The sequence below is a fragment of the Mustela putorius genome, unplaced genomic scaffold, assembly GCF_011764305.1.
Source record: "Mustela putorius furo isolate JIRA1106 unplaced genomic scaffold, ASM1176430v1.1 tig00000174_pilon_pilon_pilon, whole genome shotgun sequence".
Classification (NCBI taxonomy): Eukaryota; Metazoa; Chordata; class Mammalia; order Carnivora; family Mustelidae; genus Mustela; species Mustela putorius.
Genome location: NW_025421304.1, coordinates 26,682,599 through 26,708,661, shown reverse-complemented (window position 1 = coordinate 26,708,661; position 26,063 = coordinate 26,682,599). Strand labels below are relative to the sequence as shown.

The 26,063-nt window shown below is 48.0% G+C and overlaps 2 protein-coding genes across 11 annotated transcripts in view; one reads left to right on the top strand and one right to left on the bottom strand.

Moving 5' to 3' along the window:
• Positions 1-46: 46 nt before the first annotated feature.
• On the bottom strand, positions 47-16,329 carry TSNAXIP1 (translin associated factor X interacting protein 1). Of its 7 annotated transcripts, none has more exons than XM_004744443.3 (16): positions 16,054-16,329; positions 13,183-13,282; positions 6,060-6,172; positions 5,781-5,904; positions 4,134-4,227; positions 3,315-3,511; positions 2,919-3,054; positions 2,315-2,484; positions 2,088-2,247; positions 1,881-2,011; positions 1,622-1,744; positions 1,339-1,491; positions 1,129-1,238; positions 794-920; positions 560-666; positions 47-351 (listed from the first exon to the last, which is right to left on the bottom strand). In XM_004744443.3, exons 1-16 carry the CDS (start codon positions 16,098-16,100, stop codon positions 111-113), a joined length of 2,133 nt encoding a protein of 710 aa, XP_004744500.1. In that variant the 5' UTR covers positions 16,101-16,329; the 3' UTR covers positions 47-110. The 7 variants fall into 7 exon arrangements, with proteins under 7 accessions (XP_004744500.1, XP_004744499.1, XP_004744501.1 ...); XM_004744442.3 differs by having other exon boundaries at positions 5,781-5,907; positions 16,054-16,328; XM_004744444.3 differs by lacking the exon at positions 16,054-16,329 and adding an exon at positions 15,415-15,609 and having other exon boundaries at positions 5,781-5,907.
• A 340-nt stretch (positions 16,330-16,669) lies between these two features.
• The window catches only part of RANBP10 (RAN binding protein 10), a 69,260-nt gene continuing 59,866 nt past the window's right edge, over positions 16,670-26,063 (top strand). The window contains exons 1-2 of one of the 4 annotated variants that reach the window (XM_004744441.3): positions 16,670-16,944; positions 17,734-17,845. In XM_004744441.3, the coding sequence (XP_004744498.2) occupies positions 16,710-16,944; positions 17,734-17,845 (347 nt within the window). In that variant the 5' untranslated portion in view covers positions 16,670-16,709. Of the gene's footprint in view, positions 16,945-17,733; positions 17,846-22,020; positions 22,150-26,063 lie in introns of those variants that run through there. The other 3 variants (XM_013052242.2, XM_045076192.1, XM_013052241.2) reach the window with 3 other exon arrangements.

The window sequence follows — 26,063 nt, the reverse complement described above, 5'->3', positions numbered from 1 at the left end:
CCCGCCTTCCCTCCCCTCAACTCCCCAACATAACCTGGAGAACAGGTTCAGACAAATAATTTTATACTAAAAGTTAGAGGTTAGCAGCACTAAGGCTGCCCACAGTGGCCCTAGCTTGTAGGCTCCTGCTCTTGAGACCCCATGCGCCTGATGTCAGTCATCTGAAGCCGTTCCAGGGCAATCTTGAGCCGTACCACAATGCCTTCTTCCTTCTCTTCACCCTCCTCAGGCAGTTCTGTCATGGGGAGCTGGAAGGCCCGGCTCAAGTAGCCATTTAGGGTCTGCTTGTCTAGCCCGGGATCAATGTTCATCAGGGCTTCACGTAGCCTGGGTAGGGTTACTTCATCATAGCTGCCCCCACAAAGAAAGAGAGGTAGGCCTTGACCTCTCCTTTCTGCACCCCAGACCCCCAAGGTGTCCTCTGCCGAACTTGAGTTGTATATAGTGCCCAGCAGCAAGCTCAGCAGTGCAGAGGGAAACCCAAGGCCTTGAGATGCCACCCTGTGGCATAGGGACTTGCCTATGGCTAAGTGGGCCTAAGGGCTCAGGAGTTACTCACAGTTCTAGGCCCAGTTCCTGTTTTAGTTCCTGTAGGTATTCATCCTTTTCATCCACGTACTGTTCCCACAGCTTTTGTACAAAGGGCATACTCTGGCCCTCTTCATCCTGGGAGGGGCCACAAGGCAGGGTGAGAACACATTGGTTGGGGTCCAGGTCCAGCAGAGGCTAGGGCAGGGCTCGGCAAGATCCTGGACAATCCCTGCCCAACATATACAGATATAGAGGTGGGTACCTCTATGAATAACGAGCGGTAGTTCAACAAGTCTGCATTGCTGCTGTTGGGATGCCAGCCTCCTTCCTCCATCAACTCCTGAATTTTCTCTTCCTTCTTGAAGGGGAAGTTGCTCTTGAGGACTGTGCTGTTGGGAGACACAAGGGCCAAGAGACCTGGCTGAGGCCTGCTCACCCATCTTCCTGTACCCCTCTGCCAGCCCCACCAGTGCTCAAAAAGGACAAGTGTTGAGGCTGTGAGCCCTTCCTGCCAGGCTCCCCTATCCCCTGCATATCTGGGAGCCTGGCCAGATGAAATGTTGGACAGGAGTTTGGATAGCTGGACCAGACTCTCACCTTAAGTTCTCCATGGTTATCACCCCCTCATTCTGACTGTCGGCATTTGTCATCTCCTTCAGCAGCTGTGCCACTGTCTCCTTTTGCTTGATGTATACACTCTCACTCCTCTACAGGGAAGGAAGCGTTGACTAATTTGCTGCTTCCTGGAGTGGTAGCAATAGAGCTGGCCTATGCCTGGGACAAAGAGAGGGCCAGCCCCAACCTCACCTTTCCCATCAAGACTGCATAGAACTGACTCATGACCTCATTAGAGCGGAAGAGCTTGATATTTTCAAAAATGGTGTAAGCCCAAGCCATGGCTTCACTAGGTCCAAAGCGATGCTCTAGGAAACTGAAGAAGAAATCTGGGAATTTCTCTTTCTGTGGGTGGGAGATGATAGTTTGGTAAGCCTACCCCATGGTGGATTGGCCCTTCTCTCTAACCCCCCAGTGGAACCCCCTGGAAGACTCTCAAGGCCATACCAAGCCAAAATGGCCCATGAGATCTGACCTCCTCAACAAGACGTTGCTTCCAGGCATCCTTGAGGAGGTTTATCACATCCTTCTTGCTTGGCTTCTTGTTCTCCACAAAGCCATCATATCGAAGGAAAGGAGGGATGGCTTCCCCATAGCCCTGGAAAGGAGAGTGTCAGTTCATCTCTGGGCCCAGGGAGAGCCCCAGATGGTTCCCCCAGAACCTCAAGTCTTAGCGGCAAGGCCTGGCTGTTCTGAATCTGGCCTCAAACCTCCTAAGCCCCAGGGACCCCTACCAGACCAGGAAAGAAGTCTTTCTCCCGGAGCAGCCCCTCGCCAATCTCCTCCAGGAGTACATCCACCAGCTGGTCACTGTTCTTGCCCTCAGCCAGCTTTTGCCAGCGATCTGGGCCCCCAGCCACCACATCTGCATGTGGAAAGAGGGAGCTGGAGTTCAAATCACATGCTTGAGCAGTCCCTGGGAGCACAGTGGCCATCATTACCTTCGCACTTGCTCCAGTCAGGCCGTGGCGTAGAGGTACGCTGGATCTCCTGGAGCTCAGAATGAAACTGGTCCCGCTCTTTCAGTGTGGTCATGTGCAACTGCAGCAGTATCTCATGCTCCTTGCAGACCTCTTCATAATCACTTCTCAGGCTGTCCAGCTGTGGAACAGCTTGTTACCTACCCACATGACCCTACCTTGCCCTACCCGCCCACCAGTACCTATACCTGCTCCTGCAGATCCTTGTTGGTCTTCTCCTGCATTTCAAAGTCCCTCCTGGGCACCACATCTCCAAAGTTGGCCTTCATGGTGTTGAGTTCCATCTGTGTGCGGGTCAGGTCTTGCCGGGCCATCTTCAGAGCCAGTGTTAACTTCACGGGGTCCTCCCCCCAGATGCCTGCCAGAGTACCCACCATCTTGTGTTACCCTGGCTCCAGAGCCTGTAGCCCAGGGCAGGTTTAGAGTGTCCCTCAGGGCCTGGTCCCACATCTTTTTCTCCCTGATTGGGAAGCCCTGGGTCTTTCCCAGAGTGCTAACAGCTTAGAACTTCAGGCTTAAATAGAGAAGCCCAGGACATGGGGTACCAGGCCTGTCCTGCTCTCAGGGAGTCCAGGCTGTCCCAGCAGGCCACAATGGCTTCCTACTTAAACAATGAGTCTATGATTCTCAGTTCAGCTCAAAAAGATCCATAGACCTGGGCAGCAGCAGGAACATCCCCACTTTGTGAATGGGCATGGATGAACAGACATTAAGAGAGTTGAATGAATAGGGATGAGTGGCAAGACTCCTCTCTAGTACCTCCTCAGTGGAGAGAAACCACCTCAGGCTTACCTGGGGACTGGGCTAGTGACATGTCCTCCCTCTGGTACCGCAGCTCATTCAGGTCTGCAATGAGGATCTTGCGGGCGTCTCGCTCACTGAGGTAGCGCAGGTACTCCTCAGCTAAATTCTTTCTCAGTTTGGATACCTGTTGGGAAGGTGGCTGTGAGGTCAGGGGCTATACATAGCTAGCCATCAAAGGGCATGGGATGGGTGCTGAGTGGCCCCATCAGGGCCTGGAAACAGGAAAGTTGGAGGGAGAAGGAGACAAGGTGGCCAATCAGTATATCAATCCAGGCAGCAGGGTAGAGAGTTAGGGAGTCACCTTAGTGCCCAGGGCCTCAGATCACCCCTGGGGTGGGGGCAGCAGGAATTCAGGGAGTTGGTCACCACACTACTCCCATTCACCTCGCTCTGCAATGAGATCTTCTCCTCGTTCTTTTTGTCAATGAGTTTTAGCAAATTCATCTTCTCTCTCTTCAGCAGGGAGATTTCATATCTCTCCTCAGCCCTCATGGCCAGGATTCTCTCATTGCAGTCCTCATTCACAGTGACAAGCTTGGCCTTCAGGGGCTCCAGAGCCCGAATCTTCTCCCTCTGGTAGGCTAGGCAGGGACAGGTGGGAGACTCCCTTTGGGACCATAGAAAACAGTCAGGAGACACTGATCCTAAGGTCACAATGGGTGGCTATGTCTTGCAAACTCCAGGAGTCTACGCATATGCCTTGTTCAAAGCATGGACCCTGTTTCATGCCTCCCTGCATTTGCCTTCCCCCCATCCCTGGGGTTGTTTTTTTTTTTTTTTTTTTTTTTTTTCTTTCTGCATTTGCTTTTAAACCAAAGACAGAGTCTGTCTGAGGAATGGGGTTTCATCTATGCCCTTTCTTCCTACAGCCTTTAGTCCAGCAGCTGTACCATGCCCAGAACCTCCCATGTCTGGTTAGGGAGGCTCATCACTTCCCAGAGGTACTCATTCCCTCCTGGGCTTTACTCTCAATAGTAAAGTTGATTTCTTTCCTACAGATATTGCCTTGCCATGTTTCCCAAGGACAGGAGGTAGTCAGGTGCTCACACAGGACAGTATAAGTAAAAACAGCTGAGCAATGCTTGGTGACCTCTAGACCCAGTTAGTAGCTGCCCCAATACTTCTGCACAGCCCCAGAAGGTCAGAGTAGGATCTTCTGCATGCCCTCCAGACTGGATCCGGGCACAGAGGCTGCAGTCTTACCCAGCATCACCTCATATGCATTCTTGATGGAGGATAGCAATGGCTTGTATGTTTTAAAGTCCTCTATGAAGAAGTCAAAGATTTCTCTGTAAGGCTGGCAAAAAAAAGGGGACCTGTCACCTCCTGGCCTTTAGCTGTCACTCTCTTAAGCTTAGAAGTATTGTAGCATGAAGCTGCAAGGTCACCCATATTCAAACAAATCCCCCAGGGCACCACCTGGGGCTCTCAGTGCCAGGAAGCTGAGGGGCAGCTCTTTCCCTCTCAACTGTTCTCACTATCTCTGAAGTCTGGCAAATAACCTGGGTGAGGGCCACCTCACTCTGGCTCTCCAGGCAGCCAGCCTTCTCCAAGCCCTGTGCCTTAGTTGGCCTCTCACCTTTTGCTATCTTATAGACCTATGGAGGCAGGAGGAGATCAAATGCCCCAGCCTTGTATTCTGACCAAAGAGAGGTGTGATTTCCTGTTCCATTTGGACACAGAAGTTTTTGGAGGCAGCATTATGTACTGGAATTAGCACAGGTTCTGGAATCAGCCCTGAGCTTGTAACCCAGCCCCACCACTTCATAGCTATATGTCTTCTCTGAAGTTCTGCTTCCTTAATGAAGTACCTTCAGACTGTGAGGTTGCATTCAAGGCCCCATTCAGGGCCTAGCACACAGATGACACTCAGGAAATGCTTCTGTCAGTAACTAAGTCAGAAGTGAGGGGTTCGGGGTGCCTGGGTGGCTCAGTGGATTAAGCCGCTGCCTTTGGCTCAGGTCATGATCTCAGGTTCCTGGGATCAAGCCCCGCACCGGGCTCTCTGCTCAGTGGGGAGCCTGCTTCCCCCCTCCCCCACCCCCGCCCTGCCTGCCTCTCTGCCTACTTGTGATCTCTCCCTTTGTCAAATAAATAAATAAAATCTTTAAAAAAAAAAAAAAAAGAAGTGAGGGGTTCCCTGTCATCATCCTTGTTTGAGCACGAATTTGGGGATTCCCTCCTTAGTATGTATTAGAATCTAATCTGCATCTAGGTTTTTCTAGGTATCTGGGCTAAGCTCCTCAAGCTTGGGTCTGTCATCCCTAGGCTAGTGAACACTGTGTGACCCCTTCTTGTCCAACTGCCAGAATTCAGGCTCCACTGGTTGATGTCCAACAACACATGCTAGTCACTGAAGATCACAGAGCTGAAGGGACTGGAAACAACATCCAGTCTACTACCTGACTCAGCTGAGGAAAATCAAACCTCAGGAGAATTTTGGTTTTATACTGGCAGCTTTGCCTGCTCACTAACTTTGTCATAGAACACGTTCCCCTTACCAGGAATGGGAAACCCAAAGAGCTGGGAGAAACTGGTCTCTCCTTTTTTTTTTTTTCTTTTAAAGATTTTATTTATTTCTTTGACAGAGGGAGACACAGAAAAAGAGGGAACACAAGCAGGGGGAGGGGGAGAGGGAGAAGCAGGCTTCCTGCTGAACAGGGAGCCCAATGGGCTCCATCCCAGAACCCTGGGAATATGAACTGAGGCCGAAGGAGGACGCTTAAGGACTGAGCCACCCGGGTGCCCCAAGACTGGTCTCTCCTGAAGTCTGAATTGCTCAGTCCTAGTGAGTAATATTTCCTCCCACCTGTTCTCCCACCCTCCCCACAGTTATTCCATGACTCTAACCTGCAGCCTCAGCTCCTGGGTAGAATCTGTGCTCAGGTCCAGCAGGAGGAGCTCCTTGCGCAGGTAGTTCTCTAGCTGCTCCAGGTACCTCGGCTTAGTAATGCCCAGGGGCTGCTTCTGCCAGCTACTGCAGGGGATGGTGGGATGAGATGTGATGGGCACCCCACCCCACAGGGCTCTTGCATCATTAGTCTGGGGCAGCACACACTCCCATGCTACCTCTGGATCCAATGTTGGGTCTGTACCAACCCATCCACCAGGGGGCTGACCCCAGCTTACCCTGCTCGTTTCCGATAATCATATGAACAGGGCTTTCGATTATGCAGAATGGTCTGATCAGTGGTGTAAGTGGGCCATGGGGACAGTTGGTCACCAATGGAGAACTGACAGGACTGCAGGAAGAGACAGGTGGGGTTACCATGACAACACTTCTCCCTTTCCTAATGCTCCTCTCCATCCTCCTCCCTCTACCTTTTTTTTTTTTTTCTAGATTGATTTATTTGAGAGAGAGATAGAGAGACCACGCATGCATGTGCAAGCATGGGGGAAAGGCACAGGGAGAGAATCTCTAGCAGACCCATGCACAGAGCCCATGTGGGGCTCGATCCCACCACCCCAAGATCATGACCTGCACTTAAACCAAGAGTTGGAAACTCAACCAACTGAGCCACCCAGGAGCCCTTACTTTTTTTTTTTTTTTTTTAAGATTTTATTTACTTATTTGAGAGAGAGAACACGTGCATGCATGGGAGAGTCAGAGGGGGAAGGAAAGGGAGAGAGAAAATCTCAAGCAGGCTCCATGCCAAGTATGGAGCTGGACGAAGCGCTCAATCCCATGATCCCGAGATCATGACCTGAGCCAAAACCAAGGCTCACTTAACAAGTCAGACACTTAACTGCTTAATTAATTGGGCCACCCATGAACCCCACCTCCCTCTATTCTTGATTTTCCCCCCAACATCTCTCTGTCTCTTTTTTAAGTAGGCTCCACACCCAACATGGGGCTTGAACTCATGGCCCTGAGATCAAGAGTTACATGTCTCACCAACTGAGTGAGCCAGGTACCCCTCCCCAACGTCTCTAAATATAGTTCATAATGAAGACCATGGGCCCTAGAGGTAGAGTTTAGGTTAAAAAGCCAGATATCCCTTATTGGTTGTGTGACCACAGGCTTAATGGCTCTGAACCTCAGTCTCTGCATTTGTAAAATTGGGTTGGTTTTAGTTCCCATTGCATTATATTAACGTGAGGATGCAGTGAGAAAAAATGAAGTTGGTTTATGCAGACTCAGACACCTCCTTGGAACTCAGTAAAGGTGAGCTATCCTTCTCTTCTGTAGGTATGTCAGTGAGTATTGGATATCTGTACCATGAAAACAGATGTGAGTACCAATCCGTATCAGCCCTTGCCCCACAGCACAGTCCAGTGAAAGACAGAGGAGGGCAGGCCCAGCCCTGTGCCTGGACTGACACTCAGATAGGACTGCAGAGATGCAGCAGGGGTAGCTGTGGACCCTAAGAGGAGACGAGCTGTACCCCCTGAGGGGGGAAGGTGGGTGGGAGTGTCCTGAAGCAGTGGGATCTGATTTTGAACCTTGATGAGGGGTAGGGAGTGGAAACAGTTAATATGCATAGGCTGTTTTATTTTTTTAAGATTTTATTTATTTATTTGAGAGAGAGACAGAAACGGAGATAGCAACAAGATAGTGAGAGGGAACACAAGTAGGGAGGAGGGGGAGAAGTAGGCTCCCTGCTGAGTAGGGAGCCCAATGCAGGGCTCAATCCCAGGACCCTGGGATCATGACCTGAGCCGAAGGCAGACGCTTAACCGAGGGTGCCACTCAGGTGCCCCATAGGCTGTTTTTTTTTGTTTTTGTTTTTTTTTTTTAATCTTTTAGTGAAATACTCAAAACTTAGGGGGGAAAAATGAGCCTCTGATCCAGCAAATCTCACCTCTATAGTTCATCCATTCAGTCATCCATTTGTTCATCAGGCATTCCTGGAGCCATAGTACCTTCTCAACCCACTGGGTTCTAGGGACATGAAGGAAGCTGGGGGTATGAAGGAGGTGGGATGACAAATGAACTGATGATCGCAAGTCAGTGGGTAGTGACTGAAGCCAATGCAGATTACCAGGAGGGGACAAGACTTGATTGGAAGGGACCAGGGGAAGCTAATCATCTTGTAGGAGGTGGTGATGTCTGTGATGTTCATTCAGTACATAAGAGTACTATATGAGAGGAGCTGAGGTCATTTGGGAGAAGATGTGTGTGTCAGGGTTAGAGGTGGGGCACAAAGGCATCCTGGGTAGCACCAACACCTCAGGGAAAGGGCAGGTGGTTTAAAGAGCTAGGAATAGGGATGAATGCCCAAGGACAGCAGGCTGCCTGAGGCTGGGACCTGGGGTGGCCAGTGTGGATGGAGACAGGGATGGAGCAGCAGCTTTATGCAGAAGGGCAGTCCTCAAAGCCTTATGACTGAAAAAATTGGAAAATTCCTAAATGTCTAGAAATTAGAAAACTCCTAAGTGTCTAAAAATAGAAGCAGTCATGAAATGATTACATAAAGGCCTAACACAGAAATATGCTAATGCTGTATTTCTAAGGGTTAAGTAAAGCCTGAAACTAGGGAATAAGCACAACTAGGTAAAAATGGATGTCCAGAAGAGACAGAAGAAATAACCTAAAAGGTTATCAGCAATTATTATCCTCTAATGATAGGCCATTAGGTAGTTATTGTACTATAATTGAACATTTTTCAAATTTTCTACAATGCACAAAAATTACTTTCCAATTTAAAAGAAAATTGGGGGTGCCTGGCTGGTTCAATTGGTAGCCCGTGAGACCCTCGATATTAGCATTGTGAGTTCAAGCCCCATGTTGGGGTGTAGAGATTATTTAAAAACAAAATCTTTAATAAAGAAAGAAAGAAAATAAAAGAAAATTGAATTAGAATTCAATGTTGCATTCAATATAAGAGCCCTCTTTGTACCTCTTAAGTATTTGGAAATTTAGTAAGCAATTCCTATTTTTCTTGACCCATTAACTTCTTAGAATACAATGTATAGAAATAATGTTGGGGTATCTGGTTGGCTCAGTTGGGGGAGCATGGGATTCTTGATATCAGGGTCATAAGTTCAAGTCCTGCATTGGGTGTAGAGATTACTAAAAATAAATAAATAAATAAGAATGTTAAAATTTCACGTTCAGGGGCACCTGGGTGGCTCAGTGGGTTAAAGCCTCTGCCTTCGGCTCAGGTTATGATCTCAGGGTCCTGGGATCAAGCCCCGCATCGGGCTCTCTGCTCATTGGGGAGCCTGCTTCCTCCTTTCTCTCTGCCTGCCTCTCTGCCTACATGTGATCTCTGTCTGTCAAATAAATAAATAAAATCTTTAAAATTTCACGTTCAAAATGTTTGGGACATGGTCAGAGCAGCACTCGCAAGGTATTTATTTTATTTTTTTAATTTTTAAAAAATTTGAAGTTATTTATTTATTTAATTTTAACTAGGTTCCACACAATGCTAAGATCAAGACCTGAGCTCTGACAAGAGTAAGATGCGTTACCGACTGAGCTTCCCAGGCACCCCTTTATTTAGGTAATCTCTACCCCCAATGTGGGGGGTCGAACCCATGACCTGAGATGAAGTGTAGTCTGTTCTACCGACTGAGCCCGCCAAGTACCCTGGTATGAATGTATTTATTTATTTATTAAAGGTTTTTTAAAGATTTTATTTATTTGACAGAGAGAGAGAGAAAACACAAGCAGGAGCAGCAGGCACAGGGAGAGGGAGAAGCAGGCTCCCCACTGAGCTGGGAGCCTGACTGCAGGGGCAGGAGGGGCGGGGGAGGGGGGGAGCTCCATCCCAGGATCCTAGGATCATGACCTGAGCCCAAGGCAGATGTTTAACTGACTGAGTACCCGGGGTGCCGACCCTGGTATTTATTTTAATTGCTTAAAATACTTCTGCTATTAGAAAAGAAAGCTTTAAGCTTTCTTTCTGTTTGTAAAGAGATATGGGGTCACCTGGATGGCTCAGTCAGTTAAGTGCCTGACTCTTGATTTCAGCTCAGGTCATGATCTCAGGGTGGTGGGATTGAGCCTACAGCCCCCAGCCCCTTGCCTTGTCCCAGGTTCTGCACTAAGTGCAGAGTCTGCTTGTCCATCTCTCTCTGCTCCTCTCCCCATTTGTGCATTCTCTAATTAAAAACAGAAAACAAAAAACAAAGATGGATGGCTCTGGCAGTTAAGGACATGCCTTGGGCTCAGGTCATGATCCCAGGGTCCTGGGATCAAGTCCTATGTCGGGCTCCCTGCTTAGCGGGGGCCTGCTTCTCCCTCTCCTCTCTGAATCTGCTATCTCTTGCTATCTCCATCACTACCTGTCTTTCTCTCAAATAAATAAATAAAATCTTTTAAAAGATAAATAAAAGTATAAAAAATAAATAAAAGTATAAATAGACAAATTAGAAAAATGAGAAAAGTCAAACTTAAAAATCAAACCAGAAATTTATAGCAGCAATGTCCACAGTAGCCAGACTAGGAAAGAACCTAGATGTCCATCAACAGATGAATGGATAAAGAAGCTGTGGTATATATACACAATGGAATACTCTGCAGCCATCAAAAGAAACAAAATCTTGCCATTTGCAACATGTGGATGGAACTAGAGGGTATTATCCTGAGTGAAATAAGTCAATCAGAGAAAGACAATTATCTCTCTGATATGAGGAATTTGAGAGGCAGGGTGGGGGTTGTGGGGTATAGGGAAGGAAAAAATGAAACAAGATGGGTTCAGGAGGGAGATGAACCATAAGAGACTCTTAATCTCAGGAAACAAACTGAAGGTTGCTGGGGGCTGGGTGGATAGGGATAGGGTAGCTGGATTATGGACATGGGTGGGTGAGTGTGCTATGGTGAGTGCTGTGAAATGTGTAAGCCTGATGATTCACAGAGCTGTACCCCTGGGGTAAATAATACATTATATGTTAAAAAAATTAAAAATTTTAAAAAATTAAAAAAAATCAAACCAGAAAAAAAGTGTTTTTTGAAATTTGTCAAAATTGATGTAACTTTTTTTTTTTTTGATGTGATTTTTTTTTTTAAAGATTTTACTTATTGGGACGCCTGGATGGCTCAGTTGGTTAAGCAGCTGCCTTCGGCTCAGGTCATGATCCCAGCGTCCTGGGATCAAGTCCCACATCGGGCTCCTTGCTCCGCAGGGAGCCTGCTTCTCCCTCTGACTCTGCCTTCCACTCTGTCTGCCTGTGCTCGCTCTCACTCTCTCTTACAAATAAATAAATAAAATCTTAAAAAAAAAAAAAAAGATTTTACTTATTTATCTGACAGAGTTCACAAGTAGGCAGAGAGAGAGAGAGGAGGAAGCAGGCTCCCCGCTGAGCAGAGAGCCAGATGCAGGGGCTCTGTCACCAGGACCCTGGGATCATGACCTGAGGTGAATGAAGGCAGAGGCTTTAACCCACTGAGCCACCCACGCGCCCCTGGATGTGATTTTTATAAAAGTGCCAAGTAACTCTGAAAGACACCTGGGAATTTGTCAGATAAGCACCTGACCCTAGCTAATTAATACGTTTTTCGGACTTTCAAAGGCCAGTCTTTGTGTTCGATCTGCCCTTTCTGTGGAAAGAAAACGTGGTCACCCTACATGGACTCCTGGGCGAATGCGGCTTCCAGACCTTGGTTATCATTATCCGGTGGCCTCCACCAGTAGGTGGGTGTGAAGAGGTGTTCCCGGGCGCCCCATGATCTCTGCTTCTTGCTGGTGGAGATGGGAAGGGAGGCCACGGGCGCGGGGGCGGGGAGAATGGAGTTGCAGGTCGGCTGGAGGGAACAATGCCCCCTGGTGGTTAAAAATGGCGGTGTTGCAGCTGCACGAAAGGGCTGGGACCCAGCTACACTGCGTGGGTGGCAGCTGAGTGGAGTGGGGAACATGTGCCCCAAGTCCTCCGGTGTTCTGGAGCCGTGGCCCCGCGCTTGGTCTCCGCGAAGAGTCGCACTGAACCCCTTTCCCTCTTTGGAGTCTGGATCCCCATATTGGGAGTCTCCAGTCTAACAATGTGTGGGGCCCATGTGTCCCCAAATTACCCACACAGGACACACACAAAGAAAACCACCACACAGCCCATAAAGCTCCATTGTGAGCTGGAGTTATAAGTTTGCTAAACTGTTTTTTCAAAAAAGTAAAAAAAAATAGGGGTGCCTGGGTGGCTCTGGGTTAAAGCCTCTGATTTCTGCTCAGGTCATGATCTCAGGGTCCTGGGATTGAGCCCATCATCTGACTCTGCTCAGTGGGGAGCCTGCTTCTGCCTGCCTCTTTGCTTACTTGTGATCTCTGTCTGTCAAATAAATAAAGTCTTTAAAATTTTTTTTAAAAATGTGTTTCTTGGGGCACCTGGGTTAAAGCCTCGGCCTTTGGCTCAGGTCATGATCCCAGGGTCCTGGGATTGAGCTCATCATCTGGCTCTCTGCTCAGCAGGGAGGCTGCTACCTCTTCTCTCTCTGCCTGCCTCTCTGCCTACTTGTGATCTCTGTCTATCAAATAAATAAATAAAATCTTTTAAAAAATGTGTTTCTTCATTTGATTCCAATAATGGCTGTTTGCTAATTAAATAATTACAATCCTATGATCATATCAACAAAAACCCAAATGTACTTAATGAGACAGCATTGATTTTGTTTAAAAAGTAAGCTCTTCGCCCAGTCTAAGGCTTGAACTAACCACCCAGAGATCAAGAGTCACATGCTCTACTGACTAAGCCAGCCAGGTGCCCCAAGATAGAGACAACATTCACTTTTATATAAAAACTTAAAAGAACAGGAATGGAGGAAGGACGTTTCCTGAGGCTAGTAGAGTCTTTGCTTCCAACCCAGAGCCAGCAACACGAAGTGGGAACATCCCTTCACTCCTGCCTTCACTTATCTACTCACAGCATTATAGAGCTCTCAACATATGCCTACCACTCAAGTATCCTTTCAGGAACCAGGGCCATATATAAAAAAGATACAGTCATAGCCCTGAAGGACCTTGGCAGATCTGTGACCATCCCAGCACGTAGCATAATGCCTGGCACATGTCAGGCTGAATGAAAAAATGAGATCCATTCCAGAATGCTGAGCTGCAGGAGAAGCATATCCATGGACATCAGCTGCATCTCTCTCTGCTAGGAGAGGTCTGGATGGGCTTTTCAGGTGAGCTGCAGGAGTGTGCACACACCTACCTCAGAGCCCGATGGACCTGGCCTCCATGAGCTGCACTCCCTTAACTGGGGAGAAGCCACTCTGGGAGACGTATTTCAGATGCATGGTGCTTTTGGGTTGCAGAGAGGAAGGCAGATAGGGTCTGAGAATTGACATCAGGGTTTCCAACAAGACATTGGCACTAACCAGCGTCTTCTGTTTCTGAGAAAGCTTGCGATTCTGGGTGTTCTTGATTTCTGTGAGGAAGGAGTCATCTATGGTCCCTCCTGAAGGCCGCATGTGTGTTCTGCACAGAAAAGGGGAAGACAGTGGTAGGTGACAGAGCCCTGAGCCCTGAGTGGGAATAGTACCTCCACCCTTCCTAGATCTACGAGAGAGATGGCCTCTTCTCTCTGTTGCAGATCTAGGCTCTGGGTCTTCCCAGTACTGCCTACAGATTCCCAGGGATGCTGCCAACAAGTTCCTGACCCTGGGCCCAAAACATTTCCCTATATTCCTGGAAACCTTCTCATGCTGAGAATCTCACCAATTCCCCAATTCCTGCAGTGACAGGGAAGCCTCACCACGAGCCCACAAAACTCTGTGGGCTTACACTTTCATTCAGTATTCGGATGAGTTTCATGTTTGTGACTCTGACACATTCTGGGGGTGTCATACCAAAGGCAGGTGCTATAGGACGAGAAGCACAGGGCCAGGAGCTTGTTGCGCCAGTTCCTATCTTGCACATACTTACTGGCTGAAGGGCATGGAGCCAACATCTGGGGTTCCAACAGGAACCCCGGGGCAGGTCATTTAACCTCTCTCAGCCTAGTTTGCTCATAAGGAAACAGAGACAAATTCTTTCTTTCTTTCTTTCTTTTTTAAAGACTTTCTTTATTTGAGGGAGAGAGAGAGAGCACATGTGAGCAAGCATGAGCAAGGGGGAGAAGCAGAGGGAGAAGTAGACTCCCTACTGAGCAGGGAGCCCCTATGGATACGGGCTTGATCCTGGGACTCAATCCTGGGACTCTGGGATCATTACCCGAGCCAAAGGCATAGGTTCATCCGACTGAGCCACCCAGGCACCCTGGGAAATACACAATCTGAAGGTCCCTTTTAAGAGGATCTGCTGACATATTTGTAGTACTAAGGTCTGGCCTATCCTTCATCATCCTGGCTCTGCTCTAAGGGGAGCTGGAGGAGGACACCCATACTGTGCCTCTAAGGGAAAGAGCTTGGCCCAGTATTCATTTCTAAATACCGGTGAAGGATATGGACAGGAATCAATGATATTATGTACTGCTACCAAATTCAGCCTCAGCAATTACATTCTTCTTCTTCTTTCTTAAGATTTTATTTTTAAGTAATCCCTACAGCTATTGTGGGGCCCAAACTCACAAGCTGGAGATAAAAAATCACATACTCCACCAACCAAGCCAGCCAGGTACCCCCATTATGCTTCCTTCTTAAAATAGATAAACATTTATTCTCCTGAATCTGTTTCATATCCCTCTCAAACATGACTGTATTTTCCTATCATTCCTGTGCTGGGTAATTATACTCTTTCTCAAGCCTGCTGTATGGCTCTTGTAGATTCATTTTAGCTCTGGCAAATAATTTACTTTTTTTTTTGTTTTGTTTTGTTTTAAGAGAGAGAGGAGAGGAAGGACAGAGAGAGAATCTTAAGCAGTCTACATGCCCAGCACAGAACTGATGCGGGGTGGATCCCACAACCCCAAAATTCATGATTTGTGCCAAAATCAAGAGTCAGACACTCAACCGATTGAGCCACCGAGGCGCCCCTCCTGACTTTTGTAGGCTTTCTTTATTGGGGCAGCAAACCTTGAAGGATTAAAGTTTAGATAAGATCAGGTTTTTACATTGGTACTGATTAGAAGGGAGAAACTATATTCATTGAACATTTGCTGAATACTTAGTATATGCAAGAGCTGCAATGACAGCTTTACTTATTCTAAGTTTTCCCAACAATGTGAAGTGGGTTGTATCCATCCCCATGTCTGAGATAAAGCAGAGGCCTAGGACTTTTTTTTTTTTTAAGATTTTATTTATTTATTTGACAGACAAAGATCACAAGGAGGCAGAGAGGCAGGCAGAGAGAAAGGGAGAAGCAGGCTCCCTGCTGAGCAGAGTCCAATGCGGGGCTCGATCCCAGGACTCTGAGATCATGACCTGAGCTGAAGGCATCGGCTTAACCCACTGAGCCACTCAGGTGACTCGAGGCCTGGGACTTAGACTTCTCTAAGTTCCCAAAGCTATAAAGATATTTAGCCAAATTAAAAAAAAATTTTTAATTAAAAAAAACATTTTATTTATTCATTTGAAACAGAGAGATAGAGATAAAGATAGAGAGACCATGAGCAGGAGGGAGAGGTAGAGGGAGAAGGAAAAGCCAGCTCCCAACCGAGTAGGGAGGCCCACCTGGGGCTGATCGCAGGACCGTGATCGTGGATCGCAGGATCATGATCTCAGCCGAAGACAGATGCTCAACCACCTGGGCCACTCAGGCGCCCCAAGTTTCTGTTTTAATATGTACATTTTGTGGCTTTCCTGGCTAATAGATCTTGTTGTTATATTTTGCAGTGCCCAGAGGCTGCAACCCCTGAATAGACAGCGATTCGACAAGCATCTTTGCCATAAACCAATGGGTGAAGAGGCAGTTTATCCTTGTGGCTAAGAGCTCAGGTTCAGAAGTCTTACATGGCTGGGTTCAAATCCCAGCTCCACCACTTATAAACGTAAGACACATGATCTCTCCAGGCTTCTACTCATTTGTAAAACGGAGATATTACTACCTCATAGAGTTGTGAGGTTAAATGTGCCATATATAAAGCACTTGGCACATAATATATGCTTAACACATGCTGGCTCTTACTAATGATCAAGGGCGCCGGCCCTTTTGCTAGCGCGTAATGTCCTCAGCGGGCTAAGTTAGCCCGGATTCAGTTTCTGCACCACAGATTCTGTGGGGCCTGAAGCCTTGGACAAATGGACAGAGGCATTTCTCTTTCTGGAAGCTCTCAAACCCTCCTCTCTACCCTCAGTTCGGCCAGTGCCTACCTCGATGTGGTCGCGAAGCTGGAGGACTGCGGCTTCTGGAAGGCCATGACCCTCAGGCAGCCGGGCAGCCCGCATCAGCCGCGGGGGAAGCTGTGGTAGTGTACAGCCCGTCGCTATGGCGACCAGGCCCCAGCATCCCAGCGGCTGGGGCGGGGTCACGGTTGTGCCACACCCCCGCTCCCCGAGCAGGCAGGCTGGGAGGGAAGCCAATTAGCAAAGGTGGCCTCAGACCCGGGAGTAGGGTCCCCTCAGTCAATCACTACAGTGGATTTGACTCTAGCTATCAGAACTGAGGCGGGGTGATAAACAGAGGCTATGGGGGAGGGCGGCGAACTGAGGGCCTGGATCCGCCTTGCCAGCGGGAATTGTAGTTTTTGGTTTCTCGAAGTCTCGCCGAACAGGCTTATGACTGAGCAGATATATACTACATCTCCCAAAGTTCCCTACGAGCCCGGGTTGTCCCGCCTCTGGAAAGCTCTGCATTGTGGGATATGGAGTCCTCAATGTGGCGAGGGCTGGCAATGTCCAAAGAGAGGTGTCGGACTCGGACTCGGTTTCCCTGCGGCCTCGGTAGGCTCGTCGGCCATTGGCTGAGCGGGGAAGATCTGGTCCCGCTCCTCCCCGCCCCCAGTGACACAATAGCAGCTCCCTCCAAGATGGCGGCGGCGACGGTGGACCCGGGAGCTGGGAGCCCGCAGGCTGGAGATTCCTCTGGTGGGGGCGCTGGGGGCGGGCTGCCGTCCCCGGGGGAGCAGGAGCTGAGCCGGCGCCTTCAGCGCCTGTATCCCGCGGTCAACCAGCATGAGACGCCACTGCCGCGCTCTTGGAGCCCCAAGGACAAGTACAACTACATCGGCCTCTCCCAGGGCAACCTCCGCGTCCACTACAAAGGTATCGGCCTCTTCTACCCAGGGTGGTTGGGGTATGACCGGAGCATTTGCCGGGCGCCTGTGCTGCCCGACCCCTGCCATATCACGTCCCTTCCCTGGCCTGGGTGCTCCAGGTTAGGCCTTGGCCCCTGCGGGGTGTCCATGGTGTTGAGGCTGACCAGGCCGAGGGTCGACTCTCTAGACTGCTGTGCCCCTGAGACACCCGATGGCAAGAGAACTGCAACAGGTGTCCAAACCCAGTGCAGGGCTGGACCTTCCACCCGAGAGCCTTTTTGGTTATCCTGGGTAGCTCCAATGCCAGCTGGGCCTTTCATCACTGCTTAGTTTTGGGAGTGTCAGAAGAAGGGGGTGGTCACATCCCCTCCATTGGCCAGAGGCCTTTGGGCTTGCTCACCTGCCAGACATCACAGACAGAGCTTGGAGTTTTTTATTAAAGTTAAGGGGAATGGACTTCCAGAGCTGCCTCCTCCTCTCCTGATCTCCCAGGTGGGCTCTCTATATTCTGGAGAGACTGCCAGCAGCACTTGGGAATCTCTCACATGCATCCACATTGCCTGTACCCTCCTTTGGTTTGTATGGGAGAAAGTGTCTCTGGCAGGGCTGCATTTCCCAGGAGGAAGTGAGCCAAAAGTGGGAGGCTTATGTGTTTGCTCAGTTGTTCTCTAGTTATTCCTTGAACTATGTAAGGGCTTCCCCTGGCCATGAAGGGGTGAAGTTGCCATGGAGCAGAAAAGAACAAGGCTTCTATCTGCATTTCTGCTGAAATTTCTTCCTTGCTCTCTCCTATTAGGTCATGGTAAAAATCACAAAGATGCTGCCTCAGTGCGTGCGACTCACCCCATACCTGCTGCCTGTGGCATTTATTACTTTGAGGTGAAGATTGTCAGCAAAGGAAGAGATGGGTAAGCCCCTTCTTACCATCTTCTTTTCCCCAGCACTGAACTGTTCCTTGTGGTCAGAGTTCGAGGTCTCCTGGTTGACACTTGTGACCGATGTGAGCTCCTGAGCTATATGGGTCTGGGCTACAGAGGGTTGAATAGTGGGGCTGCCTCTGTTACCTGACTGTTGGTATGGCCTGGTTTTAAGCGGCAGCTGTTAGTAGCAAGTAGGTGCATTGCCATCAACAGGTAGAGGAGGGGACTTCTAAAGAGATTTAGTGATTACACTTCTAAGGTGATTATGTAATGAGATACCTCACAAGTCAGGGAAACCAGTAACAAGTTTACATTAACAATTCAGTATCCAGAATGGGATTTTCCCCACTGTCCTCTGGCATTTGTGACTTCCCTCCTTTCACACTCTTGCTGCATTCAGGGTTCTTTTTTATGGCATTTAGTCATGTAGAGGCCTCTGTAAGGCTTCAAAGGGATCGTAGAGTCTTAACAGCATTCATCATAGCTGTGGCAGCCACTGGCCTGTCATCTCAGGGTAAACAGCATGCACATGGTCAGAATCAGGTGACCTCGCTGCTCATAAACTTGTTTTTCAGTCCAGGGACTTGAACACCAGTTGGACCAGCTTTAAGAAGGTCCTCATTAAAGTAAGCATTAAGGAGGCTCCTTATTTTAGGGTGATCTAAGCAGACACCTGGAAGTCAGAGGGGGAGATTTCTCATTTTTCTTTTTTTCCCTTTTTCTCCTACTCTCTTTTTTCCCATTGATTGTGACATAGCAGGTGTTTAACTTATGAAATAACATGATTTCAGCTGTCTTGGAAAGGCATTCCTCATCAGACCCTAGGTCTGATGTGGGAAGTTTGCCAACTATACCAGTGACCTTCGTGCCAATCCTGAATATGTGTTTTTGAGCATTCAAAATACTTCCTCTCTCTTAGGGACTGCCCCTCTTGTGGTGCATGCAAAATGCCCACCCAAGGGGCTGTGCTGGGGGAGGACTGCTATAGTCAAGAGCTTTGCCTGCTTCCTCAGTGAAATTGTGTCATCCTTGCCTGGGATGGTCGTGTGGCCATGGGTAGATGGCGCAGATTCAGTCTCTTTGTCTGTGCTGTGGAGAGCTAGGCCAGCACCTAAGCTGCCTTTAACCCCGGGATTCCATGATTCTGAAATTCTGATCATGGCATGCTATTACATCTTTTAACTTTTATCCTGTCTAGTTAATTTAAAGATAGGAAATATACTATTGGAGGGCTTTAAAGTTTCTATTTTTCTTTCCCATCATCTGATCAAAGCACAAAGTGTTTGAACTAGTGTGAATGAGAATGGCCTCTTAAACAGTGCAAAAATAGTTTTGGTAGAGACTAAAATGGCAGTGGCTGGAGTCTTATATTGTCAAGGAGACCGAGGAGCATTACTTGGACTTTAGGGAGGAAAATCAATTGTCTTCTATGTAGTCCTAATCATAGATAACCGCTGAGCTAGTGAGAAAAGAGAATACTTTTTCAGAAGGGGAGTGTTTAAATGTAGAGACCTGAATTCCTTCAACTGGCTTTTCACATTTCCGTTGTAAGCGGATCTTGCTGGAAGAGGCCCTGTGTCTTGTTAGTTGTCTTTACTATAGTTTTTGCCTGCAGATTTAAAGAAAGTTGGGCATCTTATCTTCTGTCAGTTTCTGTAGCCAGCATTTTTATATGTGGTTAATATAACCAATAGGCTGACCTGGAAACCTCAGTTTTGTTTTTTTTTTTGAAACCTCAGTTTTAATAAGGCCTCATGTCCTCTGTGTTTGTAGTGGCCTGCTTCACTTGACCACCGTCAGATAGCAAGTATATGAATGTCTCCTCGTGGCCTCTTTATGGAATCCCTGAAAGCTGTCTCATGGCTAGAATGTAGCCAGATAGTGGGTTCGAGGAGGCGAACGGCAGAAAATAATCAGCTCATTATTTGTTTCCCATCCGTAGTGCAGGCGAGTTTCTAACCTAGGTTTGGTCTGTGACCCAGGTGTTAACCAGTTGTGTTGTATAGCTTTCCTGTATGCTTGAGTTCCAGCCTTACGGCGTCTCTGAAAAGTGGCTGGAGCAGATGATAATGTGGTGTTTTTTTTTGTTTTTATTTTTGTTTTTTTAAAGATTTTATTTATTTATTTGAGAGAGAGAGAGCATGAGAGGAGAGAGGTCAGCGGGAGAAGCAGACCAGACTCCCTGCTGAGCAGGGAGTCCGATGTGGGACTCAATCCTGGGACTCCAGGATCATGACCTGAGCCCAAGGCAGTTGCTTAACCAACTGAGCCACCCAGGCACCCTAAGATGTCTTTTTAAATTTGTTTGTTTGTTTTTAGAGTTTATTTTTTTAAAAGATGTCTTTGTTTTAAAGGGAGGGGGAGAGAGAGAGAAAGAGAAGTGCACACAAGGGTGTGGAGGGGCAGAGGGAGAGACAGAAATCCTTTTTGTTTTTTTTTAAAGATTTTATTTTTATTTAATTGAGAGGGAGTGCATGCATATGTGCGCACAAGTAGGGGAGAGGGATAGAGAGAGAAGCGGACTTCGTGCTGAACATGGAGCTGAATGTGGGACCTGATCCCAGAACCCTGAGATCATGATGTGAGCTGAAGGCAGACACTTAACGGACTGAGCCACCTAGATGTCCCAGAAAATCCTTTTTTGTTTTTTTTAAGATTTTATTTATTTATTTGACAGTGATCACAAGTAGGCAGAGAGGCAGGCAGAGAGAGAGAGAGAGAGAGAGGAGGAAGCAGGCTTCCTGCCCAGCAGAGAGCCTGATGTGGGACTCGATCCCAGGACCCTGAGATCATGACCTGAGCCGAAGGCAGAGGCTTAACCCAGGAACCCCCAAATCCTTTTTTTTTTTAATAAAAAGATCTTCTTTGGATGCCTGGGGGGCTCAGTGGATGTGCTCTCTCTTGTGCTCTCTCTCTTTGTCAAATAAATAAATAGTCTTTAAAAAAAGATTTTATTTATTTAGTTGAAAGAGAATATGACCTCATTGGGGAGGGGCAGAGGGAGAGGGAGCAGAAGCCGAGTCTTTGCTAAGCAGGGAACCCGAAGCAGGGCTCTATCCCAGGACCCCAAGTTCATGACCCGAGTCTAAATCAAGAGTCAGCCACTCAACTAACTGAGCCACCTAGGCACCCTGATAATGTGTCTATTTTGTGAGTTAGTCCTGAACCCCTAGAATGTTTGGTGACCTGTCCTGGCACTACGGCTTTGAGTGGCCCAACTTGTTAGATGTCTTTGCCTGATCCTAGACATATGTATCTCTGCTGGTGCCTTTCCCCATTGAGTTCTCTCCCTGGGTAGAGTGAAGGAATGTCCAGTTGGATTCTTAGGGGATCACAGTGTCCTTAAGAGACAGAGCTACAAGGTGTTTAGTGCTGAATGGGGCCAGAGAAATGTGGCATACTCTGTACTGGGCTTGATTTACTGAATCTGTAAATTTGTTTTTCTGTAGTTTTGAGTACATTTGTTAAAGGTGTTTATGAACCCATTTATCAATGTCATTTTCTAGAAAGGCCTTTGTTTTGATGATTTTTGTAGAACGTACTAATCTAGTCTAGTTAGATAGTTTCATTTCAGGGGTTCATGGAGTATTTAGTCATACCTACTATGTGCTAGGCTGGGTACAGGGAGAATAAAGGTAAAGCCAGCACAGACCAGCTTTGTCCTCAGAAAGCCTTTGGCCACTCAGCAGAGAGTAGACAGAAATATTCTCTGCAAGAGGAGGCAGAGTGTGGGTTTGGTTTTGAGGGATGAGTAGGAGTTTTTCAGCAGGTGAGACCTGCTGGACCTAAAATGAACCTGCTTAGTACCTGGCTTGAAGTCAGGGTCCTGGGCTTTCTGGGCACTCCTTAATGTAAGAGAGAGCTAAAGAAGGAGGGGCTACATTTAAGCTAAGAGCTTGGTACAAACTGATGGGCTTCAGCTGCATTTTGCCGAGTCACCAGTGCTGGGAACGGCAGGAATTGGGTCTGGTGGGTGAGGAGACATCAGAGCCCTGCCAGTGGTGCCAGGAGATAAGGGCATTCAGGTTGATCTTGTTAGAAAGCCACTGAGGCCCTGAAGCTGAGGGTTCCTTGGGGAAATGACTCGCTCAGGCAGAGTTTGTGGACTTGTGGGTGTCCCCAGCTCTTAGTGATGACACATGGAGGGTGTGGCTGGCCAGGCTGACAGATGCTCCAGTGTGACCCTCAAAATAGACTGTAACATCATCCCAGCAGCAGCAGCCTCCTGACATGTGATGGGTGGCTCTACCCAAGAACAGCAAGCCTGGGCTGGAGCACAGGATGGAGTTAAGGTGTGTGGGGGGGTGGCTCTTCTCTGCAACTGGTGCCCAGGCCCAGGTGCTGGCCACAGCCAGCCTGCCTTTGCTTGAACTTGCAGCTGACTTCCTTTGGCCAGGCAGCAAAGCACTCATCATTAATTCTGTATACCACAGTGAGGCACCCATTGTTTAGTCTCGGTGCCAGGCCGGGCCTTCAGGAGCACAGGCCTGAGGCTCATCTAGGGAGGAGGCAGATATGCCTACACATACAGCCTTACAGGGTGGTCTAGAAAAGGCCATTCCATAGTGTGTGCTATACCCAGGGGTTGCCCAGAGATTGGGCTTTCTCTGTGCCTGAAAGTTTGGGGAAACCTTCATAGAAGGGGTGATGATGCTAAATCTGGAAGGATGAATGAGGGTTCCAGGTTTTCACTTTGTTGAGAAGCAGGTGATCCAGGCAGAAGGAGTAGTGTATAAAAAGTTGAGGAGCACAGAGTATGAGGTAGGCAAGGGCCAGATCAGAAATACCTTGTATGCTCTGGCTAAGGACCATGGGCTTTATCCTGAGGTTGGTAGCAGTGTTTGAGGACTTGGATCTGCCCACACTTTTTTTTTTTTTTTTTTTTTAAATTTTTTTTTTTAATATTTTATTTATTTATTTAACAGCCGGAGAACACAAGTAGGCAGAGAGGCAGGCAGAGAGAGAGGAGGAAGCAGGCTCCCTGCTGAGCAGAGAGCCCGATGTGGGGCTCGATCCCAGGACCCTGGGATCATGACCTGAGCGGAAGGCAGAGGCTTTAACCCGCTGAGCCACCCAGGCGCCCCATCTGCCCACACTTTTGAGAGTGGATGGGACAGAAGAGATTGCTGCTCTGGTTCAGTCAGCCTCTCAGGCTGAGAGCCCTGTCCAGCGTGTGCCAGTAGCTTTAGGTCCCACACTCTAGGCATGGTTTTCCTGAAGCCTGTGTCTTCTCTCTCTTGGTTGGTCTTTTTCCTGTATGGTAAGATACAGAGGAGGGATGTTGAAGACTGGTGGCCAGAGAGGCTTCCTGGGGGTGAAAGCACTCCGCCTTTGCTTGGTCTTTGGTATTTGGTTTTTGCCAAGTCCCACCTGAAAGACGACACTGTCCATAATTTTCCATGGAGACCCAGAGAGCCGCTCGCTCATTCACGATCTCACCTGCCATGTTTGTGATCTGTAAAGCAACTTGAGCTCAGGCCCTCCAGCCTAGAGACAGTCTGTGGCTGGCCCTTGGGTTCCCTCGCTCCGTGCACAATGGCATTGTGCAGTGCCATTGCAAAATAGGTGGTCATTTTTGGATCTGGGGGAGGACGCTTTGTCCTGCCTGTCCTGAGAAGTAGGTTCTGTCTTTGCCCAAGGCAGATACAGATGGTGGTTGTGCCCTGTTCTTCCTGACTGCCCTCCAGTTCTGATGGCATCACGGGCAGATGCTGAACTGTGGGCTGCATCTCTCCCTGGTAACACATTGCACGAGTGTTTGTATTGCCTACCTGTGTTGGGGATTAAAGCCCAGGTCTAGCTGGGCTCACTGAGGTGTAGCTCTGATACAGGGTGAGAATACTGGAGTCCACACGATGTCCACTTTTCTGGAAGGACATTTTCTTGTGCTGAGCACATCTGGACTTCCCTGCTCACTGTGTGTTGCACCCCCAGGCTCCAAGCTGGAAGCTGGAAGCTGCCTTCTTGTAACTGGGGGCTTCCTTAGTCGAGCATCAGCCTCTGGAGAGATTCCTGAAATTCACTGCACAGCCCTTCTCCCCAATTCCTGCCCTCATTGTTTTTTTTTTTTTTTTTTTTTTCTGGAATGTTTGTTCTTTTCCCTAAATGGGTCACTATGTAAGGGAGATTCCCTGTTAGAGGGGAAGCAGGAGCCCATTGGGGTGGAACACAGGAGGATGGACTCAGTAGCTCTGCATGGGAAGCATGGGGTGTCTTTCATCTTATTCTGGGGCTGTTAGGAAAGAATAAAGGTTCCCAGTGTGGGTCTCTGTGGGCAGGGTCAAATTGCAAAGAAAGGATGGATCTCTAGAGAGGGGTGGATAATGTCACCCCTCTTCAGGTTGTCACTCTTCCTCTCCAGAAATTCTGCTCAAAATCCATATGAAATGTCTTTGTAGCTCCAGGATCCTGGCATTTTGTTGAAATATGAGGTCATGACTCTGTTGCTGGAAATGAGGCTGGAAAACTTGGTGATAGAAAAGAACCCAGTCCCTCTCATGAGGAGTCCAGCTCTGGACTGTGTAGAGCAATGGGGGAGGGGCTGGGTAAGTCTTTTGCTCTCTTCCCCTCCTACCTCTTGAACCTTAGGAGTGGCCTGGGATTCCAGGGAAGTTTATTCAAGGTTATGGGGAGGGCAGGTTTCAAGGCTCAGATACCTCATCTGCACTCAGCTTCTGTGGCACATGTTACTGATTGATAACAGTGCTCATCCTTATCTAGACAGAGCCCCAGGAGTTTTCTTAATGTGCAGTGCACCCGACAGTTGATGTTTTTTTGGTCAAAGGGACGGAGGCAGTTGGAAGATGAGAGAGCAGAAAGGCAGTTGTGCCCAGGTGCTGTCAGGGCTCAGCTTGTCTCTTCTGGAGGACATTGCCGAGGTGCAACTGAACCAAAGGGAGGCAGAGGGGATGGTTTGCTGGGTAGAACTAATTATCACCCAGTATACAAAACCATGTATCTGAAATTGATATTGGCTCTTTTACAGAATGCTCTCTTTTAATAATAGCTGTTGTTCTAGGAGTTTATTAGTAGTTATATTTGCTTTTATTTATTTATGTGCCAAAATGTAAATAATACATAACATTTTTCAACACCTGACACAGTGTACATTTAAAAAATAGCAGAGAGACAGGGCACCTGGATGGTTTAGTTAGTTGGTTGAGTGGTCTACTCTGGGTTTTGGCTCAGGTCGTGATCCTGGGGTCATGGGATTGAGCCCTGGGACATGCTCTGCACAGAGTCTGCTTGAGTTTCTCTCTCCTCCCTCTGCCCCCCTAACTTGTGCATGTGCTCTCTCTCAATTAATCAATAAATATTAAAAAAATATATATAGAGAGATGCAGGTTTAAACAAATGTAGTTTATTGCCATTATGTGTATCAGTTGAGGTGAGTGCAGAAAACAGAAACCATTCCAGATATTTTAAGCAGAAAGGGGTTTAATACATGGAATTTGATGTTTTCAAACTCATTGGGCCTTAGAGTTTCCAGGTAATGGTGGGCTAGTTACTTGAATAAGATCCCCTGCTGAAAATAATGAAAGATGCTAAATTACAAACCAGTAAACTCCAGGCCCCTTTCTGGATGAATACCTGTAACTAGAAGATTAAGGGTAATGTCTGAGTAAGGGCATTTACTGTGTCGAGACTCATATTAAGTTGGGGAACCAATAGGTATACCTTCTGGTAAGGGCAGTATGTTTGGTTTCTGAATGTGACAGGCTCTGGAAAGTCTTGGTGCTTGAGACTCTTAGGGAAAAAGCCAGAACCTAGAGTGTGTGAGTAACCTACTTAGGACCACTCATGGGGACTGTTCTGCCCCTTCCTGTCTTGTGGGGTCTCTGGGTGTTTTGATGGTGTTCTTGACAGTGGATGTATGAGGGTCTCCAGACTCACATTCAGAACCACCTTCCTGCCTACAAGCACATTTTGACTCTAGGCCCCTTTTCCTTCAAGCCTGTTTTTTCTTGGGTGGTGCCGAGCTGGGTTCATTCATCTCTGTTATGGACCATCTCTCAGTAAGGGGCCTGCACAGATATGGGCTCAGTGGGTAACTGCATCCTCTGCCAAGTGGGGGTGTGGTTGCTGGAGGAGCAGCATGTACACACAGCAGCCAGTGTCCTGATGGCCTGTGGTTTTAAGCAGGCCCATCAGAGTATGAAATAAAATTCCTAGCACCAAATATTAACCCTTATTTCAGACCTAAACA

What these genes read in the sequence shown, in the direction of transcription:
- TSNAXIP1 (XM_004744442.3), bottom strand. Translation starts at nt 16,100, where the DNA reads ATGGCCTTCCAGAAGCCGCAGTCCTCCAGCTTCGCGACCACATCGAG. An exon ending in GTCACTAGCCCAGTCCCCAG is followed by an intron (nt 2,485 to 2,918) that starts GTAAGCCTGAGG and finishes GTACTCTGGCAG; the next exon opens with GCATCTGGGGGGAGGACCCC. An exon ending in ATAACCATGGAGAACTTAAG is followed by an intron (nt 921 to 1,128) that starts GTGAGAGTCTGG and finishes GTCTCCCAACAG; the next exon opens with CACAGTCCTCAAGAGCAACT.